This window comes from Nanorana parkeri, unplaced genomic scaffold, assembly GCF_000935625.1.
Source record: "Nanorana parkeri isolate BGI_ZX_2015 unplaced genomic scaffold, ASM93562v1 scaffold705, whole genome shotgun sequence".
In the NCBI taxonomy this organism is placed as follows: Eukaryota; Metazoa; Chordata; class Amphibia; order Anura; family Dicroglossidae; genus Nanorana; species Nanorana parkeri.
Window position 1 is genome coordinate 443,867 of NW_017306973.1, and position 22,243 is coordinate 466,109.

General features: G+C 41.7%; 1 protein-coding gene across 1 annotated transcript; it reads left to right on the forward strand.

Annotated features, from left to right (window-relative positions):
• The first annotated feature begins 2,892 nt into the window (after positions 1-2,892).
• MECR (mitochondrial trans-2-enoyl-CoA reductase) lies at positions 2,893-20,668 on the forward strand. Its single transcript, XM_018563842.1, has 10 exons — positions 2,893-3,088; positions 6,547-6,644; positions 8,004-8,135; positions 9,246-9,389; positions 9,480-9,582; positions 11,296-11,398; positions 11,476-11,549; positions 16,205-16,265; positions 20,036-20,108; positions 20,220-20,668. Exons 1-10 carry the CDS (start codon positions 2,988-2,990, stop codon positions 20,384-20,386), a joined length of 1,056 nt encoding a protein of 351 aa, XP_018419344.1. The 5' UTR covers positions 2,893-2,987; the 3' UTR covers positions 20,387-20,668.
• Positions 20,669-22,243: the final 1,575 nt, after the last annotated feature.

Sequence of the window (22,243 nt, forward strand, 5' to 3'; positions counted from 1 at the left end):
CTGACAGATGCGGCTGCCGAGGTCCCCGGCAAGCGTGATCTTGGGAAGCCGCATCTGCCTGAAAATGGATCTCCCTCTGAGCTGTGGACAGCTTGTGCCTGTTTACAGGTGCCCACAGCACAGTTTCAGGCACCCAGATCGTGCTTGCTGAGGACCTCGGCAGCCGTATCTGTGATTGCTCCTCCTCAGGCTCCCTGACACTCCCTGCCTGCGGAGCCCAGACAGCCCTGGGAGTCGCACAGCCCACCTTATATTCGCACAGCCCACCTTATATGCGCACAGCCCTCCTGAGTGTCGCACAGCCCTCCTGAGTGTCGCACAGCCCTCCTGAGTGTCCCACAGCCCTCCTGAGTGTCCCACAGCCCAGCTGAGTGTCACACAGCCCACCTGAGAGTCTCACTGCCCACCTGAGTGTTGGACAACCCTCCTGAGTCGCACGGCCCAACTGAGAGTCGCACAGCCCACATGAGTGTCGCACAGCCCATCTGAGGGTCCACACAGCCCATCTGAGAGCCCGCACAAGCCACCTGGAGACATCAGGGTGCCAACCCAGAACAACACAGAGTGTGTAGCTTCATATTATTTTGTATTGCTGTATAATGTATTACGGGGATTTGTAGTCCTTTATAGCTGGTCTTCATACTCCCTCCCCGGCTGCTTCTCCTCACTCTCTCCTCTATAGTCTAAAAAAAAAGAAAATTGCTGCAACAGAGTATGTTTACTGTGTCCTCAATTATGAATGCATGGGAAGTGATCTACATCACCTCCTGTGCATTCATGATTGTGGTTATAGTAAACACACTATGTCCTCATGTTATGAATAAACAGGAACACTCAGTATAAAGGCTTCCTGTTCATTGATAACAGGGCTGCAAAATAAGAGATTGAGGGCTCTGTGTCCTCAATCTCTTTTTATATTTTAAAAGGGAAATATCAGGGGTCTGTTTAGACCCCTAATATTTCCCTGAAGCCCTCAACAGTAAAGTTAAAGAAAAACATTTAATACAAATAAATAAAATATAAAAAAAATTAAAAAGTACCGTATATAAAAAATGTAATATTTTTACAAATTTGAAAATATATTTTTTTTAAATAGGTTTTCGGCCTGACTTTTTATTTTCGGCTTTGTTTTGATTTAAAAATAATAATTTTGGTGCACCTCTACCAATAAAGTTAAGTTAAAAAAAAAAAGTTAAATAAATTTAAATACACCCCAAAAACATTTTTAAACACATGTTGGATGTGTCTACGTATGTAAACCACAATTGTGCCATACGTTAGGTATCGCCGTCCATGCCTGAGTAAGAGGAATAATTTTAGGACCATAATTCCAGTTAACTCTAAATTGATCACCTTTTGAAGAGTCACTTATGGACAATTTGGGGTACTGTAATTTTTTTGCCATTTCACAGGCACATGCAATTTTGAAGCTTGACATGTTTGGTATCTATTTCAGGGGTGTGGAAATTTTGGAAAAAACTACTTGTCCCAGGACTAAAGCGGGGGCCGAATCTACTTGTCCCTCATGACAATCTACTTGTCCTGATACAAAAAAAATAATTTTAACCAAAACCGTATTTAGCAGTGCTAAGAAGCGCTTCTCATTGGTCAGTGCCGTCAGGTGACTGCGTTGACCAACGAGTGCTTGCAATTTGCGAGCGAAATTCAGACAACATGGAACAGGCACAGATAGTACACCCGTACTCGTAGACGGGAAGGACCGTTTGCTGAAAGGTAAGTATGGTGGGAGGGAGATTTGTGCGGGTAATTCTGTTTTCCCAAATTACTTGTGAAAATGAATTTACCCTTTAGGGTTGGTGCAGACTTGGGGATTCCCAGGACGTGCGATCGTGTGCGGTTGCATAAAGCGTTTGCATCCGCATGTATGGGGTTACATCTGCGTGGCAATTGCTGAAAAAAAGGTAGATGTACCTATTTTCACGGCATGCACCGCGCAGTGTTTTCAACCGTGATCGCAATAAAAATAAATACATTTTATGTATCCCCCCCTTAGAAATATATATTTCCTAAAAGCAGAAAGAGACCTTGTAGAATAAAATGGAGACAGTTGAAAATTTCTATGTTGCATAATAATACTAATTAAATTAAAAATTGCATACCCTAAATGGTCCATAGGCGACACTTTAACAGCCTGTAGCGGCCATCAGTTTAGCGATAACCGTGAATATTGGCCCTAGAATTATTCCTCTCACTCTGGTGCATGTGGCGATACCTAACATGTGTGGCATAATCATTGTTTCGTACGTAGGCACATCCGATGCGTGTTTGCGCTAGTATGAGCACGTTCATGGGGATAGGGGACTTTAAACAATTTGGGGGGGTTAGATCATGCTTGATGAGCTTCTTCCCTGACTTCTGTAGCCAGAAGCATGCAAAATCATTATTGCTTTCAGCATCATTCAGTGAGGAGACAAATGGATGTTCGCTGGTATCTCTTCCTGCTACCCACGATGCTGGTCCCAAGCATGGCGGGGGATGGGGACTCCGTTCACTGGCCCCTAGAAGCTGTCGATTTTACATACTGTTGATGTGCCCGCAGCCAGTGCTGTAAACCCTACAGATTTAAAGGGTTAATCTGAGGGGGTTAGTAATCTTCACGTCTAAAATGCGCATTTTAACGTGTGCAAAATAAGGCGCTGGCAGCAAAGGGGTTAATGAGGAGGAGACACCCCCATGAGTGTGATATCATTCCCTTTTATTTTTACTGTTATCATAGTCTATTTTTCCTATTAATTATATAGAAAATTTACATTATTTCTATAACAAAAGCTCGTTAATAAACTCCTTGGTTATCCCCAAACAAAGACAAGCCCCCCCTCACATCACGCACAGCTAAACATGAACACAGCAGAACACGTGTCCCCGGCAGGCTAGCGCTTAGTCAGCGGTAGGCGTGGCTGAGTGACGAGAACGCCGTGGGCGGGGCTTTCGCGTCACGGATCAGCACTCGGGAGGAAGGTGAAGACATGTGGCCGGGGCTGAGGCTGATTCGGCGTCAGCTTGCCACGGCGGCGGCGGCCCGTGGTCTGGTGTACGAGAAGCATGGGGAACCGTCGCAGGTGCTTCGGTGAGACACTGGCTCCCACATAACATGTGCAAGGAAAGTAGGAGCGCGGCATTATGGGAAGTAAGGGAGGAAGCGTGACTCAGAGCATCATATGAGAAGGGGGCGTGGCCAAGTGACTGCCCTTTGGGTTGTTATAGGAGGCTGAATGAGTGCACATCTATGCTAGTGGAAGGATAGGATGGAAGCAATGGCAATAAAATAAGGCAGCACAGGGTAGCAGCTGCAGGGAAGATGCGAAACAATAACATCTGCAATTATTCAGTTCTGCAAGCAACATAACCTATAATGAAGGGTTTATAAAAACTGGAGCAGTTGCCCATAGTAACCATCTTATCTCTTCAGTTTGTTCTGTTATGCTTTGAAAATGGAAGCTGATTGGTTGCCATGGACACTTATCCAGATTCTGTCTGCTCCAGTTTCAATAAATTCCTCTCAATGGGGGGAATTTATGAAAAATGGAGCAGTTGTCCATAGTAACCAATTCATTTCTATAGTTTGTTCATTTAAGCTTTGAAAGCGAGAAGCTGATTTGTTGTCATGGGCAAATGCTCCCAGTTTTGATAAATTCCCTCCAATGTGTGTTATGGCAGCGCAGTGCACCATTGATTCTGTGGCTTTAATGCATCAATTTTGCTGCCAATACATATTGATTTAAAGCTGAATTGCAGGCAGATCTGAAAGATGTCATGTAGCTCTAAAGTTACTACTCCCTTAAACCCATCTCTGGAGGAAAAAATAAAACCTCCCCTGGCAGTGGAGCTGCCCCAGCACTGCAAGGGTTGACTGCTCGTCTGAGTTTAGGGTACCTGTGTAAAGGATTTTTTACTTTCCTGATCTGCTCTCCTGCAGGCTCCAAGATACCTTCAGCATCTTCCCCCCTTAGGTTCTAGAGGTGGGAGACCCACTGATGTCATTCTGTACCATTAGGGGACCCTAGCTCTGCATTATACGAGAGGACTCTTAAGGGACATTGTGGGGAAGTAGAGGAGATAGCCGGGGTAACGGGTCAGGTAATTAAAACTGCTTTACCATGGACCTAAATGAGCAGTTAAAGGAGTACTATGGACTAACTTTTTTTCCATAGTTATCTTTAGAGTCATGGGAGGACATATAATAACCTCCTCCCATGACCCAAAGCTCAGTATATAGCACGCTATATACTGAGAGTGCCGCAGCTGGGATGGATCCTGAAATACTGTTGAGATCCATCCCGCTGCCTGACAGCTGTGCCCACCCCCTTCCCTGTCTGTCCCTCCAGTCAGCACTGGAGGAGCGGGGAGGGGGGGAGATCCCTGCGGGGAGCGGTAAGTGACAGTCATGGCTCTCTGCAGGGACATGATCGAGAAGTGAGCGAGCAATGGTATGTTTCTGCTCACTCCCTGATCTATAGAACCGACGTGTGACAGTTTCATTGTCACTCATCGGCTATAACTACGAGGATGAGTGTAATTCACACACCCCATAGTTCTCCTTTTAATCCTTGCAGTACAGGGACAGCCCCGCTATAAGAGGATTTATTTTTCCTCTGGAGATAGGATTTAAATGTATTTTTCTAAATGCAAGCAGTGTAGGTACCTTTTTGTCTTGATATCTGCCTCTTAACCCTCATTCACACCCAAGCGACAGCGTCTTTGCACGTAGAAACGCACAACTTGAGTAGCACGCTCGTGCACATTTTTGCACATTGCGCATGCATACAGTCATGCGTTTTTGCAAGCAGATTGATGTGATTGGACAAACATTTTATGCGTGTAAAAATGTGCATAAAAGCAGCAAACGCACGTTTTTAAGTGTTTCAATTGAAATCTATGTGGCCAAGAAGCACAGAATCTGCCAAAAAGAAGCTCATGTACTTTCTTCAAGCGACGGGCGTTTTGTACAAGCAACAAAACACTCAGATGTGAAAATGGCCATAGAAATTAATGTTTTTGTTTTGTTTTTTAAGCAGAAAAGGTGCTACAAAACACTGTGTGAATGAGGGCTCCCAGTCCCTTTTACAACAGTGCTTATATTGGGTAAGAGAGACGCAGCACAAGGAGCTAATCAGTTGTGCTGAAGGGCAAGCTGCATGCTGATGGGAGGAGAGCAGAGTGAAAGGGAGTTGAGTTTTTTCAGGCTGCCACTTCTCATCTCACTGTTCAGACATGTAAAGGTGCCCATTCACCTGCCGATTATAGTACGATAATCGTGGGAAATCCCGCAATCGTAGGATAATCGGCAGGTGTATGGAAGGCGTGCGACCGTTTTCTATTGTACGGTTGCACGTCTTTTGTCCTACGTGCAGGCTCGAAAACCCCCCGAGAGCCATACGATTATCGGCGGGTTTGTGGCCTGCTTGTAAGACAAATGCCGCACGGGCCGGTGTGTGCAAGCGCTCACTGCCTGTTCAGCATTGCAGTTATCGGAAGCCCTCCCCTCAGGGGGGCGGGTTTTCGATGATCGCAAGTACGATCTGTCTGTCCAAGATGGGCAGATGGTACGTTTTTTTTAATTACCTTACAACCATCGCAAGACAAAAGTCTTGCGATGGTTGTAAGGTGTATGGCCAACTTAACTGTTGCTGAAAGATGGTCTCCTCCCTAGCTAGACAGGACCGTGCTGTATGGCGAAGCTGTGTAATCTAAAAACTGGATTGACAAATGCATTTTCTTTGGCTGATAAAATCACTCCCTTGTATGAATTTCACCTGTGTATTTAGTTAATTGGCTGGAGGTCAGCTTCAACCTTTTCAGTTGTATTTGGGTTCTGTTGAAATTGTGATCCTTTCTAATAAAGTTTCACCTGATTTGGTTTATTGAAAAGAAAACATGATTTGATTATATCATACACTGTAAAGCTGCCCATACACCTTGCAACCATTGCACGACTTTTGTTGTGCGATGGTTGCAAAGTCATTCAATATTCGTACAACCTGCCCATCTTGGACAGGCAGATCGTACTTGTGATCATCGCAAGCCCTCCCCGCTGAGGGGAAGGCTTGCCGAAGACTGCCATGCTGAGCGGACCGTACTTGCGATGATCGCAAGCCGCGCCCCCCTGAGGGGCGGGCTTCCAATGACCGCAATGGCGAACTGGCAGTGGCCCGTCCGGCTTTTACCTTACGGACATGCTACACACCCGCCGAACATCGTACGATGCTCGGTGGGTTTTCGAACATGTTTGTAAGATAAAAGTCGTGCGACCTTACAGTAGTAGAGGTCGCACGGTTTCCACACACCGTACGATTATCGCAAGGTGAGTGGGCACCTTAAGACCTATGTAATAAAGGACAAATTAGTTTACAATGTGCAAAAGCATGTCAGTCAGTAATAATTTCTCTTTTTTTTTCCATGACTCTATTAAGCAGAGTTCTAATTGGCTGCTGTGGATTACTGTGCTTTGTACACATCTTGCTCTTTCCATTGCCTTATTAAATCATCTCTATTTATATGATACTAATGCTGTTCTATTGGGATTAGTTTGCAGAGACTAGAAGTTGCTTCACCAATAGATTATGAAGTCAGAGTCAAAATGCTGGCTGCCCCCATAAATCCTTCTGATCTAAACATGGTTCAAGGTAAGATCATTTGTGATAAACTCTTGTGGAACAAGTGTGAAGTATGATTGTAGAAATGTAATCACCTGAAACTGTGCAACATACACCATATGCAATTGTTTCCCTTTTTTAAGGAATCATTCCACCCAAAAGCAATATTTTCAGTTTTGGAAGATGCGGAGTTAACGCTAAACTGCGGGCAAATCTGAAAGACACAAATAATGCAGCTCTGCATTTAATTATAAATAATCAAAGGTTTGTTTTAAATTACAATAGTGTAAGTGTCTGAAATTGACAAGAAATCAGCTTCTTGATGTCTTTTTACAGCAGGAGAGAAAACCAGCACAAGGAGCCAGGCAGTGTTCATGTGATAACAAGGAATATACTAATAGAGAGTAGAGAGCATAGTGACCGAGTAATAAGCTTATCAGTCTGCTGCTTCTTCTTTCTCTGTCCAGTCAGTGGAGGGATGAGGGACAAGACCTGTAAGTGTTACCTCAGTTCTCTTGCCTGCCAGAAAGGGCTTTGTGGAATGGTAAAGTGGTGAAAATTTTAGGACTGTGTGGACAGAAATACAAATTCCTTGACAGGGAAAATAGCCCCCATATGATAAATTCCATCTCTGTTTGTCTGGAGGTTAGCTTTCAAGCAGAACTCCGGGCATAAATACTCCTAATTTTTGTAGTGGGACTACCCCTGCACTGCAAGGTTTAAGTACTCATTTTCATTTAGGGATGAAAAAAAAGTTATACTCACCTGATCCTCAGAGCTGGTTGGGTACCAGACTGGTCTCTTCAGCCTCTTTCTCCCTCTGCTCCCGTGTTGGAATATCCCTCGGCATCCTCACATCCTATACATTGTGTATAGAACGTGATGACTTACTGTGCCTTAGAGGGGGAGCGAGGCTGAATGGATCGGTCTAGCAGCCAACCTGCAGCAATGTTCAAGTGAGTATAACCAGTATGAATTTGTTATTTTTCTCCCTAGATGAAAATGAGCATTTAACCCTTGCAGTGCAGGGGTAGTCCCACTATATAATATTCATGCCCCATCTGGCAACTTTTTATTTTCTCTTTTAGTGAGATCTCTGCACTTCAGATCCTGGGCCTGTACATCTGCCGTGGCCATTGCAAATAGGTTCCAAGTTGAATATTGTTATAGGAAATTACAAGAGGGGTAATTGAAGGGACCAGAACAAATATTAAGCCATGTGTTTAACTTGCACTTTGCCTCAACTTGACCTGCTTGAAGAACTTTATGGGAGTGGAAACCCCTTTAAACCAACCAAAGATTGCTGGCACACGCCCTATAGGTGGTTATTTGTCCATGACAGCGACCCTTTTAAGTGACAACATTGTACAATGACTTATGTTTTCACAGGAACGTATGCTTTGCTTCCCCAGTTACCAGCTGTAGGGGGTAATGAAGGAGTAGGTGTGGTGGCAGAGGTTGGAAGTCACGTGTCCTCAGTGAGGCCTGGAGATTGGGTCATTCCAGTGGATTCTGCATTAGGTAAGAAAGTATCCAAACTTTTTTATTTGAACACAATATCATTTTTTTTAACAGAAAAGATTAGGGCATGTGTTGCAGTGAATGGTTAGCATTTTTTGGATCCTCCACTTTTTTTTTTTAACCGTGTCACAACTGCCCTATTGTTTTAAATGTTGGCAAACTTTTGTAATTTAAAGTGATATTAACCACTTAAAAGACCGGGGTGTTAAACCCCCTTCCTGTACAGGCCATTTTTCAGTATTCAGCTCTGCGATACTTTAACTGACGTTTATTCCGTCATACAACGCTGTAATGAAATTATTTTTATACAATTTTTTGGGGACAGATAGAGCTTTCTTTTGGTGGTATTTAATCACCACTGGGGTTTTTATGTTTTACTATATAACATAAAAAAGTACCCTAAATTTTGAAACTGTTGGGGAAAAAAAACATGTTTTCCTATGAAATGTTATGAAACATTCATGATCACCACAATTTTTTGGTAAAATATAAAAGACGGGGTCACGTCGGGTAAATAGACACCAAACATGTCAAGCCTCAAAATTGCGCGCGCCCGTGAAATCGCAGAAAACGACCACACTCAAAATTGATCATAGGCGACGCTTTAAAAGCTTTTGCCGATCATCAGTTTAGTGTTATCAGTGATTAATGGCCCTAAAATGATAACTCTCACTCCGACGTTCGCGGCAATATGTAAAATGTGCAGCACCGTAGGCGCAATCGTCGTTTTCGCACGTAGGCGCACCTGACGCATGTTTGCGCGTGTATGTGGGGGCAGGGGACTTTAGAAAAAAATTTGTGTTATTTTAAATTTTTTATTTGTGACTATTTTTTTTAATGCTTTATTTTCTTCCAAGACCCCTAATGTCAGCTAGGGACCCCCAGAGAAGCCGCTGAAGCAGAGATCTGCTTCAGCAGCTTCTCACCAGCATCTGTAGCTGGGAATGACAACTGAATGCGGAATTCTTGTAATATACATCAACAGTATAACCCAACTGCCTCTGAATTCCTGTGTCCACAATGGAGTCCAAGAAAAAAGATTTTACAGTAAATGCAAATCTTATTTTGCCTTTTCTAATGTTTCTTTATTACACAATATTTCATATTCAGGCACATGGCGTACAGAGGGTGTTTTCAGTGAGGAAGCACTAGTACGAGTCCCAAGTGACATATCGGTGGAGGGAGCAGCAACTCTGAGCGTTAACCCCTGCACTGCTTACAGATTGCTCTCTGATTATGAGACTCTGCGGCCAGGTATGTGTTGAGGATAAGGTGATATATTTTAGATGAAAAGGAGGCGGAAACAAACTGCTTCATAATTCACTTCCTTCTCCTTTCTCACAGGTGATTCCGTGATACAGAATGCCAGTAATAGTGGTGTTGGCCAGGCCGTTATACAAATTGCGGCATCATTAGGCATCACCACTATTAACATAGTAAGGGACAGGTATGTATGTCTATTTATTATGTGATCAGAGACATTTTCAACATAGGACTCTCCCTAATAGAATTTAGATTTGACTTGCTTTTTACACTACATTACACAATGGTTGTGTACTGTATGTAAATTGGCTATGAATCCCTTTTAGGCACTAACAACTGCCACATAGGAGCTTAGCTAGGCTTTTTATTAGTTTTATAAAATATTAGGACTATCTGTATTAGGCAGCTTCATAACCAAGCAGTATTACATTTTCTTTCCCCAATTATAATTTTGCAATGCATTCTTTTGATCCGGGGTAGAAACAAGGTTCTCTAGTGAAAATGCTTCCCCCCCCATAAGCTCAGGCCGATGTACATTTCACATCTACAGCTACATTGGCTAGGACAGTGCAGGATACATACATGACAGTTGCTGCCCAATGGCCCTAGAGTCACCATCCTTAGGTTCAACAGAACAAGATAGGAGGAAGGTGTTGCAATGTGGTTAAACCAGTCACAATCAAAATGTTAAAAACAATATCATTATCTTAAACTAAAATAAATCTTCCTTCTGGGAACTAAAATAGTTTGTAACTCATCAAAAATGCAAATTTTATTCTGTGATTTGTTTGATTTCCCTTTTAGAAAAGCACTAGAATTTTGTTTCTGGTACAATCTATTTTTAATAAATCTCTACCAGAAGGTTAAAAGGCAGGAACAAAAATCAACAAAACCCTTTTTTTTAACACAATCTGCATATGAACCTTTCTTATGAATTACAACTATAGCTAAGGAATGAAGAACTGAGCTGTCAAACTGACCTCTCTTCACTGCAGATTACAGTGGGAAAGAATTGCTCTTCCAGTGTAATCGGCAGAACACTAACAGCGTTGCACTGCTCTGTGTGTATCAGTAGAGGCTGTCACACAGACACCAGAACTCCACTGATTACACCAGGAGAGCTGCAGGACTAGGCTGTCAGTTTGACAGCTTGGTCCTGCACAGTGCAGGAAACTGTTGGGTGATGCAGAGGAAGATGAGGCTCACTTAATTGCCCCACTGACAGCAGAACACCCAAGGCCTGGTGCCTCCTCTGCCTTTGCCCATCCCTACTTGAATCTGGTTAGTATCTGAAAGTTGCCTGAGGGACTCCTTTCCTCAGCTTTATTTATTTATAAATAAAGCTAGAAAATGTGACCTGCTTACCATTAAGAATTTTAATTGCTGCATCTAAAGTATAATCATATCCTAAACTAAGTCACAATAGTACAATTCTTACTCAACAAACAATACACAAAACATTTTGATTGCTGTATGTTTCTTGAACAAATGGTTTAGCAATCCTGATCATGGAGGATAAAAACTATATAAACCTTTAGAAAAAAAATCTGTTGCAGTATTGACTTATCAAGAGACTTCTGATTTTAAACACATCCAAGGAAACGTTAATATGCAGAACATGGCACCCTCTGGACCGAAAGCTGAAATTTTTGAAGATATAGGTACCCCCATGGAGATCCCATTAAAAGTAAAGTTTGTTTTGACAGAGTATAAATATTTATAAAATTCTAACATGTCACACATAAAGCCAAATAAATGAATAGTTCAGACCGTACTTATTGCTAGCTCTATTGCAGATCAGTTATAAAGTCGCTGACAGAGCTCTGCTATTCTAAATGCTATCAGAAAATACAGTGATAAGAATATAACAAGCCTTCTAACCAATATATTTCTGCAGGCCAGATCTTCAGAGCCTGGTGCAGAGACTTCATGATGTAGGAGCTGATCATGTGATCACAGAGGAACAGCTGCGCAAGCCAGAGATGAAGGATTTATTTAAGGTACGGTCAGTCATCTTGTCCATCATATATATTTCCACTTGTACAGTACGTCTCTGATGCCATAATGTCTCTTGCAGATTTGCCCCCGCCCACGATTAGCATTGAACTGCGTTGGTGGGAAATACACAACTGAAATGCTGCGTCATTTAGAGTAAGTAGCCCTCAAGATGACATTAGAATATTTTATTAAAAAATGTTGTAGGTATACATTACAGAAAACATAAACAAGTAGAATTTTCCCCAGATCTTTTCCCCTTAAAAGAGTGATACAATAGACTGGTTACGTGCGTGTGTGTGTTCGTACAGCAAGTATTCAGACCCCCTTTCCTTTTTTTCAATTTTGTTATGCTGCAGCCTGATACTAAAGATATTTAAATTTCTTGGGGTACAGAGTGTAGATTAGTGAGAAAAAAAATAATAATTTAAAGAACTGTAGTGTCAGGCTGCAACATAGTGAAGTGAAGGGGGTCCAAATACTTTCTGAAAGCACTATATATAATTTTATTTTTTTTAATCAGATTACAAAAGTATACTTAAAAAGTTCAGAATTCGACTGTTTTATAGCTCAGCCTAATGTCATATTTACTTGAGAGATTCAAAAGTGACTGTATTTTTAAGATGGCATGTGTCCGCTCAGTCCTGGGGGGAAATCAAAGGAACTCCAGTCAGACAGCTTTCACAGCTAAGGTCCACTTTATGTTGTCGTTAGATGTAGAGTTGGGAAATTGTGTTGATGACAATTCTTCTACAGACCTTATAATATTAATAGGTGTTCTAGATGTCTTCACTGTAATATAACTATGTTGTCTTGAAACTATTTTATGTGCCAGGAAGCTCGTGATAGAAACACATGGTCTACCATGGCTGACCTGAAAATAGTAGTTTCTGGCTACAATAGTTTCTAAGTCACTAATTTGGAACCAGCATGTAAATAAGGAGTTCTATATTAATTCTGACTTTAGGTTAGTGATGCAGGAACATACCAACAAGTACAAATCTAAAAGTATATGCCAGGCGTTTTATATAAACCAATAGAACTATGTAGCCAATACCAAACATTAAATCAAATAAGCTTTTGCTATTATCGACAAATGTTACATAGTCAGGCTGAAAAGGTAGATAGAGTTTAACCAATAGAGGAAAAAAATGAATAAATAAGTAGAAAACCTCCAAAAAAACAGATCCCTAGGCCCACAGTTCACCGACAGGTAGACAAAAAAACCCTATAAAGCATGGTCCAATTATCACCTACAAAGAAGAAAAAACCCATTCTGTCCAGATCCCCTAAAGCAGAGGTGTCAAACTCAAATACACAGTGGGCCAAAATTTTAAAAATTCTCCAAGTCGAGGGCCGGGCTGGTTCACACAGTATATTATTATTATTACATATTATTTATATAGCGCCAACAGTTTGTGCAGCGCTTTACAATATAAGGAAGACATTACAGTTACAATACAATTCAAGACAAGATGGTAAGGAGGGCCCTGCCCCTGGGGGCTTACAATCTAAAAGAGGAGGGGGGAAATGATACATGAGGTAGCTGTGGGAATGAATTATGTGAGAGTGTGAAGGTTCAGTGGTTAGGTTGAGGTGGGATAGGCTTCCCTGAAGAGATGAGTCTTTAGGGAACGCCTAAAGGCAGTCAAAGTGGGAGATAGACGGACAGGTTGGGGTAAGGAGTTCCAGAGGATGGGAGATACTCTAGAGAAGTCCTGGAGGCAAGTATGGCAGGAGTGGACAAGGGAGCTGGAAAGCAGGAGGTCAATGGATGAGCGGAGGGGACGATACAGTATAAATCAGCGGCATATACAGTATATCGCATGGTATAATAAAGCCTGTACTTTTAATTATGAAAAAGCATGATACATAATTACAATAAAACATATTTTTTTTTTATTTAATTATGTAAGAAATAGCCTAAATAATAAAAGCCCAAAACAGACATTAAATAGTACAGAGCATTTACAGCAAAAGAATTTACTTAAAAAAGTTTTTCCATCAATTAGAGTTGTTTCAAAAAATAGTTTTATCTCTATTTAAATTACTGTAAAAAAATGAAGATCGCCACAGGCAGCGTGAGAGAGCTGCCGGCGGGCAGGGCCAGATCTAATGATAATTATCATCAGGCGGGCCAGAGATTATTCCGTCGCGGGCCGGTTCTGGCCCACGGGCCTTGAGTTTGAGTTTGCCCTAAAGCAATCGGATATTCCCTGGATCAACAATCTCAGGTGTTTGTTACCTAAAAATATGAATATCCAGTTCTATTCTGCACATTTATGAATGCATCCAGTTTTTTTAAAATCAATTAACTGATCTGGCTAGAACTAGTTCCTGAGGAAGCCTTTTTCACAGCTCTTACTATGAAGAAGCCTTTCTGCATGCAATTCAGTTCAGCTAATCTTTCCTCATAGCTGAGCTCCTCCATTCCTCTTAAGAGTTTAGTTGCTCTTCTCTGCACTCTCTCCAGGTCCATAACATCCTTTTCATGAACTGGTGCAAAACAACTGCATAGTCCATATAAAATCTTAACCCATGCTGTCGGGCTACCCCTGCACTGCAAGGGTTAAGTGCTCATTTTCGTCTAGGTTTTAAAATAAAGATACTCATCCAAAACCTCACACGGCTGGCTGCTAGACTGGTCCCTGCAGCCTCTCTCCCCCTCTACTTTAGCAATGGAATGTCACTCTGCATCCTCACGTTCAATTCACTGTATTGGACGTGATGACTCATGGGTTCTTAAGGTGGTCATACATTGTCTGATTTTCTTGGCATGAACCCTCGTTTGCTTATACCTAGATTTCCCAATCAAGCATAGTCAAATGCCGATTTTGGAAATCGTTCGTTAGCCATACTAACCAACCAATTTTTGATGAGCGATGGAAATAATTTCCTTTTGCACATGTGCTGTGTTTTTGCAGAGATTTTTCACGAAGGAAACCCCACTCATTCATTGATTTTTGTTTGGGCAGAAATTTTTTTTTTCCAAGCTGACCTAACAAAAGCTTTCAATCACAATATCTAAAACGGAAATCGGTGATGTCACATCAGCTGTTCAATTTCCGTTCGAAATACCGTTCGTGTACGATTTCCAAGTGAAAGTCGCAGTGTATGTGCACCTTTAAACTGCCGGAGTAGAGGAACCATTTCCACACCCCTATATCTCCTCCTACTTCTGGCTGTCCAAATTCACTATCTAATACCCATTGCTATAAGTGATAAGAAACAAGTGCCATCACCAATGAAAACAATGTAAATGTTTGTCTTTTTAATAAATGTCATATGTCTGAATGCATACTTGTCCATAACTGCACTTGAAGGCACTTTAAGCCATAAAAGTGGAAGATTCACATTTACGGAGGAACAAACTAAAGAGCAGCCCTCCATGCGGCATAGTATGTCCTGACAGAGCACCCATTGGAAGAAACGCGTCAGCATTTGTGGTATGGGCACATATCCGCAGGCTCTACATCTCCAACTGCCAGCAGTGAATTTAAGAAGCTGACGTGGCAATGGATTTGCTAATTATACCAAACACACTGATTCAATAAGCGTCTGAGTGATCTGACTAGTGCACTTGCATTGCAAAGACAGAGATAACTGGGATACACGTAAAGACCTGTATGAGCATGAAGGAGAGTTAACTCTCCAAAGATCAGTGTAAGTGCTGCTGTAGGCTCTGCCTGGGGCTGATGTCTTACCAGTGCTTGCTGGAATGACATGTCTTGTTGCTTTGCTTTGCTATGTGCATATACATTTGAGGCTCCTGCTTCCTTCATGCTTTACTGCAGTTAATGTTTTACAGCTGAATGGATAATGTGTATAGTGGATAACGGACACATGGATTCTATGCTGCTTTTTTATCTTTTCTGTTGCATCAAGAAGTATATATACTGTATCCTATATGAATTCCTAATATCAGTATACTGTTTTTTTGCATCTAGCCAGGTTTTTTAGGCACTGTATAAGACAATTGACAAAGAGGACATTTTCCTTTTTGGATTTCTTTTACCTAAATGATGCACATTATTCTGTTTTGTTTACAGTTGTGATTTATTGAACAGGTAAAGATTAACATAGTTTCCATTGGTGATGGCAGCTTTTTGTTATTACTTGTAGCAGCAGATTTTAGCCAATTTGGACAGCCAGAAGAAAGGAGGAGGAATATAGAGGTGTGGAAATGGTTAGACAAAATCCTGTTTTATGGAGGAGGAATGTTTTTGTTAATATTTTTTTTTAGAATTTGCATTTGATTTTTTTTTAAATACTTTCCATTGTATTTAAAATTTATATCTGCGTTTATATGTGGCAGGTAGCTATATCCAACAATCTTCTATGCATAAATGCATGTACCATCTTTATTTAAAGTTAAAACTCACATGTCACTATGCTCCATAAATTGTGCACCAGATATACAAGGCATACAAAAGAAGAAGGGTTCACTTTGCAGAGATTGTGCCACTTCACTCTGATTTCAAACTATCGAAGCCAGAGGTCCCAGCATGACAGCCAGGCAACCTGTGTGGTTTTTTTTTTTTTTTAGAAAAAGTCCACAGTTGCTGTCCTTGCATTTTCCTTAGCACAGGTTTTCTTTTCAATCCTAACACCAGACACATTGATTTTTAATTTTTTTTTAACCCTTAATATTTTGTATAACACTCAATTAATCTGTAATTAATTTCTTAACAGTAGTTTCCCTTTTATCTTTTGTACTAAGCCATTATATATAAACATATTTGTTTATTGATAGCAGCGCATAAGGTTTTGTCCAGTTTTTTACAGTTTTTGTGTTTGCTTTTGGCTTTTAGTTATGGTGGCACTATGGTGACATATGGCGGAATGGCTAAACAGCCTGTTACTATCCCTGTGGTGAGTAATCCACTATCTGCTACTTAATTTGGAATGTCTATTTGAATGCTTAATATATTGTCAAAGGGACCTACATCAATGTCTGCATAAAGCTCTGTTAACAGAGCTTTGCATTGATGAATAAAAATTAGGGATGCACAGAAATTTTTGGCCCCCCGAAACATTTCAGTCGAAAGTTGCACTTTTGGCAAAATGCTGAAAGTGCCATGATGGCCGAAAATGCGGCGAAAAATTCAGTGCATACCAGCTTCTCTCCTCCCCGCTGGGCGCCGGTCTGTGTGCCTTCCGATGCAGCAGCCCGCACACGGCGGGGAGGAGAGAAGGTTTCACGATGTGGAGAGTGCTGTCAGCGTTGCAGGAGGTCGAGCTCTCCTCGCGTATCTCCTGGCTCAGCCTTCTGTGTCAGCATGGAGAGCACTACAATTGTTACAGGGGGATTCGGATACCTAGCTCAAGGGCTACTCATGGGCAAGTGGGTATACCTGAGGCTTCCTCTGGGGACTTTTTTTCCAGATGGGTTGCCTGTTAGCCCAGTATTTGGCTTACTACCCTCTTCTAATGCGTCTTATGCCCCTCCTGTGGTACCACATTCTTCTTCTCTTAGCAGAGAAGATTTTGCAGCCTTTAGATGATGGTTTTCATGGGTCACATTTCTACGACATGTGTCTGACTGCAGAGGGTGCAAGTGCAGTCCCACTCCCTTTTTCCATCTGATTCTGTTTTAGACTTGGCCATAGCTACTGCCCTTATGCCGGAAGACCATAAGGGAGGGGAGGATGTTGAACCAGATGCCTACCTACTTGTACTCTGATGTCTCCTTTTCAGGAGGTTCTGCCTTCATCAATCCTGTCTCCATAATTGTGTGACACCATTTCAGTACTTGTAGACTAGTTGAGAGTATGTCTTGCCATAAGACTTGCCAGGATCGGCCTATGGTCACCAGTATAGATTCCCTTAAGAAAAAGAGGCCCTCTAAAACCTTCCTGATACACTCCCTGGTAGAAGGGGGCTATATACAGGTTGCCAACATCCGAAGAAATTATTCACTGCTCCACAGCAATTTGTTCAGTAATACCCCTTAGAGGAATTTTTCTTTAAGACGTTGGCTGCATCTACCTGTGGCACTGCTATCTCTTGCTTCTAACAAGTCTCTGACTGTACCAGTGGAGGATGTTACAGCCTTTTAAGGACCCTGTGGTTAGGATCTTTGAGTGTTTGTTTAAGGCCCCCCTTGCCCTTATCCAAGCAAGGTTTGTATCCAGGTCCAGAGATCCGTGCGCATTAAAGACAGATGCTCTGTTAACTCTATGGGATCGGTTCTCCCTGCTCTACGCCTTTCTTCCTTTTGAAGATCATTGCTCAGCTGTTTCAAAGGTAGAATGCATTCCAGTGATCCTCATGGCTCCAAACTGGACCACCCTCTGTATGCGGGCAGAATCCCCATGGCCGCTTCTAAACTGTCTGGACATTCTGACTCAAGGCCCAGTTTTCTATTATGCTTCTCAGTCGCTGGCTTGATGGCCTGTTTATCGAAACCCTGGTACTCAGGTATAAAGGACTGTCGCACATTTTTTCCACACTCTTTCAGGTCAGGAAGGCCACCTCTCATAAGTTGTCCATCGTACCTGGAGGGCTTACTTTCCAAACAGACGATTTAATCATCTGACTTACATCGTGGGACAGATTTAAGCCTTTCTCCAATCAGGACTGCATCAGCAATTGGCCTGGAGTACGCTTATGGGGCAGATATTGGTCTTGCCATTGTTTTGCAGTGGTCCTGGTGGCCTTGGCTTTGATATATACCTTGATAAAGGCTTTTGTTCAGGGTGTCTCCTAGATGCCCTCCAGTGATGCCATGGGATCGTAATCTTGTACTCTCATCTCTCCAGTGAGTTCCCTCTGACCCCATCAGAGATATCTCTTTGACTGGTCTTGTGTGTGGAATGGTTTTGCTATCAGTTGGTGACTTCATCGTAATAAGGACATTGTCCTTCCCTCCATTTTTCTTGTCCTGAAACATCCTAAGGTGGTCTCTCTAAACTGTTGGGATATGGCTAGGGCTGACTCAGTTTATCTCTTGGCTACAGCTTCATTCAGTCGGACGGAGTGTAAATGCATTCTTCCTGGTCTTGCAGGGGGCTCTCTGCGTCTCCTTCCATCTTGCGGTGGATTAGACAGGTCATTATACATGCCTGTTTGGTAAAGGAAATGCTCCTCATTTTCCTGTTAAGGCACATGCCACTAGATCTATCAATGTCTCTTGAGCGTTCGTTATCAAGCATCTGCTTTAATGATTTGTCAGGCCACCGCCTGGTTTCTGTTCTCACGTTTTCTAAGTTCTACCAGGTGGATGTTCAGGTATCTGCTGATGCTAGTTTTGGCCATAAGGTGCTGCGGACTGCTATCTTAGTTGGGGTTTCTCCTTGTTTTCTGTTTATGTGCGGTTGTTTGCTGTGTTGCCCACCCCTCTGTTCTGTTGCTTTTGGATGTCCCAGTCTCCTCTGAATTTTGCTGTGTCCTGTACTGTACAATCAAGAAAATAGGATTTTTTGGCTTACCAGTAAAATCCATTTCTTGGAGTACAGTACAGGAAACGGGACCCTCCGCGCTATGTCCTCTATTGCTTGTTAAAAAAAAAAGAGGATTTCCTGAAGTGGGAGGGTTTATATGAGGATCCTCACAGCTCTGGGCAGTGTCTAATCAACTGGTGATACCTGCATATTACCCAGTCGCCTCTAAATTTGCCTGTGCCCTGTATAGTGCTTGAAGAAAGGGATTTTATTGGTGAGTCCTAATTGTTTTTTGCTTCTCCGTTGTACCCAAAACTAAAAGGAAGAAAAACAATTCAGTCTGTATTAATTGTAAATTTTCAGGGCCCACTTTAACTGTCTACTACACAACCTCTAGCGTAATTAATCCCAAAACTGAGGCAATGTGGCAGTTTTAGTGACAGGGCACGAGTCTAAAATTCCTGAAGGGAGGAGTTAAAAAAAGCCAGTGTCACCTCAAGCCTGAGATATCAGTTTGGGATGGACTTACCCTTAAATGCCCTGGTGCCCGACCTGCAGCCCTTTGGACCCTTGGGCTCCAACACACAGTAGTAGGGAGCATTGATTTGTAAAGGGGCTGTAGTAGCAATGATGTGTAGCAGTCTTGTGTAACATATGCTGTTAGAGACTGTAGATTTTTTGAGCCTTCAACTACACATGCAGCATGTTACCAGTCTGTGACCATCCCCAACTGTCTCTAACAATCCTCTGTAGCTTTACATGTGCTGAATATTATGTGCAGCTTCCTGGATATGTAATATATGGCAGTTGAGGCTCCCTTTATTTAAATTTGTTGTTCTCTGCTGCTTTATGCCTCATGCACACACAACGCAAGAGCAAAAATGTATATTGCTTATATACACGTATGTATATGTGTGCACTATATGCAATATGCATCATTCTTAATAGAAATTTTACTGTACGTACACGCACGTAAAATACGGAGCCCAGGCGCATCTCGGATCCATTCTGTTTTTGCGCATCTTTACGCAGCGCAAATATACGGCTCCATGCGCAACTATGTGTATGGAGCCATTTATTTGCATATGCTGAATATGGAAAAAACACGCTGCACGCATCTATACGCAGCGTATTGTACAGCAGTGTGACTGAGGTCTTAGTGCCTAATCAGTACACCCGTTATTTAATTCATGCAACCTGAAAGGGGTTAAGTCGCTGGCAACTGTAACAACTTTTTGTGCTCATGGTTATCTTTTTCAGAGTGCTCTAATATTTAAAAACATCAGGCTGTGTGGTTTTTGGGTAACTCAGTGGAAAAGAGACAGACAAAACAGTGAGTACCTAAACACCTTGAACCTGTTACTGTAACAATTATTATTGGCTGTCTGAGTTCTGCCATTTGTTGCACATGACATTGATTTGTCTTTTGTACCCTGATCTTTAGATCGTGAAGAAATCACCAAGATGATCCGTGACCTCTGTGATTTGATCCGCAGAGGAAGGCTTGTTCCACCCCCTTGTTCCTATTGGCCATTAGAAAAATTCCTTCAGGCCTTACAAGATGCCCAGACTCCGTTTCTGTCTCGAAAACAAATCCTGACTATGCAGTGAGGCACTAAATTAATTTACAAAAGCTGTGTGTCTTTCATTCTAATTACCAGTGCGGAACTGTATATTTATAGATGTACTTTATAGGTATATATTTTTATGCTAGCAAGCACAAAGATCTCAAGTTTAAATATTTATTCTAAACTGTGAAATGTGACTACATTATAAATACTGTTTTATTGTATTTTTAATTGTATGTATATAATGCTTCGTAGAGCCTTCAAAAATATATTGTCGCAATCAATAACTTGACTGTGTTGTTCTTTCTTTCCAATTGATACGTATTTCTTTTTCAGTGGACTATTTGTTGTAATTTCTTGTGTTTTTTATTTCTCTTTATGATCCTGTACCTCTCTGCATGTTATGATATTTTTAACTGGAAATGTACTACCTTTACTCCACTCCAATGCAATAGCTGGGATAGATGAGCAACAGTCACAACTCCTTCACATGCATCCTTACTTGTAAATGATGGAGTAGAGAGGGGGCATGTCTGACCAGGTTGGTAAGAGGTAGGGCTGGTTTTAGACTAAATTGGGGCTGCATATGTGCTGTGTAATAGGAGTGTCTCAACAGAACAAGGATCAATAAAAAAGTAGATACAAAAAGCGGGTGTGTTTTTACGAAGTGCAGTAAATAATGCTAAACCTTTCTAGCCTCTACATTAGCAATAGGCAACCTCAGCACTCCAGCTGTGCTGAAACTACAAATCCCATCATGTATCAGCCTCTTGGAGTCATGCATGTAGCTCTCAGTTTTGCAATGCTTAATAGGACCTGAAGTTCCACCACCGCTGGAGTGCCTACCCCTGCCTATCTACCAAAGCAGTAGTAAAACACTGCCTATAATAAGCAGATTATGACCAAAAATAGTATTCTATTGGATAAAAAGGAAGTGGGTGGTTTCCAAAAAGTGGGCTTTCGCAATCGGTAGCATAGTAATACCATATTCAGAGGCGTAATTCCTCCTTGGTATACAATATTTCTTAGCAGGTGGCTGGGTCCTTAAGGGCAGTTTTTAAAGAACATAGAGAGGAAGACCTGCGGACACATTTGGGTACAGAGGAAAGAGAAAAACCTGCTGCGTGCTCCAGTAAAACCTATGCTTAGCCTTTATCACACTGTGTGGTGCAGTGATTTAACCCTTTTGCGGCAAGATGAGGTTGTGCCAAGTAAATAGATGCCAAACATGTCAAGCTTCAGAATTGCGTGCGCCCATGAAATGTACCCAAAATTGTCTATAGTCAACACTTTAAGATTTTACAAGTAGAGGTTTTCGGCATTAGTATGTGCATGTACACATGGGAGCGGCACTTTAAAAAAAATTTTGAGTAGTGTTTTTACATTTATTTTAACTTTTTTAAAAAAAAGTTTAAAAAAATGCTTTATTGCTATCACACAGGGGGCTCAAAAGACACATTTTAGAGCCCATGGAAGTAATCAGGCATCTTTACAGCTGTCTGAATCCCTTCCAGTGTAAAGAATTTCACAGGCACCCATGAACCTCAGGACCAAAGATAATTTTAAAAATTACTCTTCCATTACAATTTTTTTTACATGGAATAAAGAAGCAGAGCTAATACCTTCTTCCGAATGCTGAGTTTATTTTAAATGACCACTTTATCTCTTTGGATGGATTTCCTGTTACTTGCTGTTAGACAGGAAGTGAAGGGGAATATCCCCAATAGGACACCAATGACAAAATATGCTGATGGGGGTTATAATTCTCCCTAACTCCCCAACGGAAAAAAAAAAAAAAACATTTTTGGCTTTGGTTCTTTTTATAATAGTCCTCATACACGGCCTTGTGGTTGTCAGTTAAAGTGACATTAAACCCTCAGATCTTTTAACATATACCAAT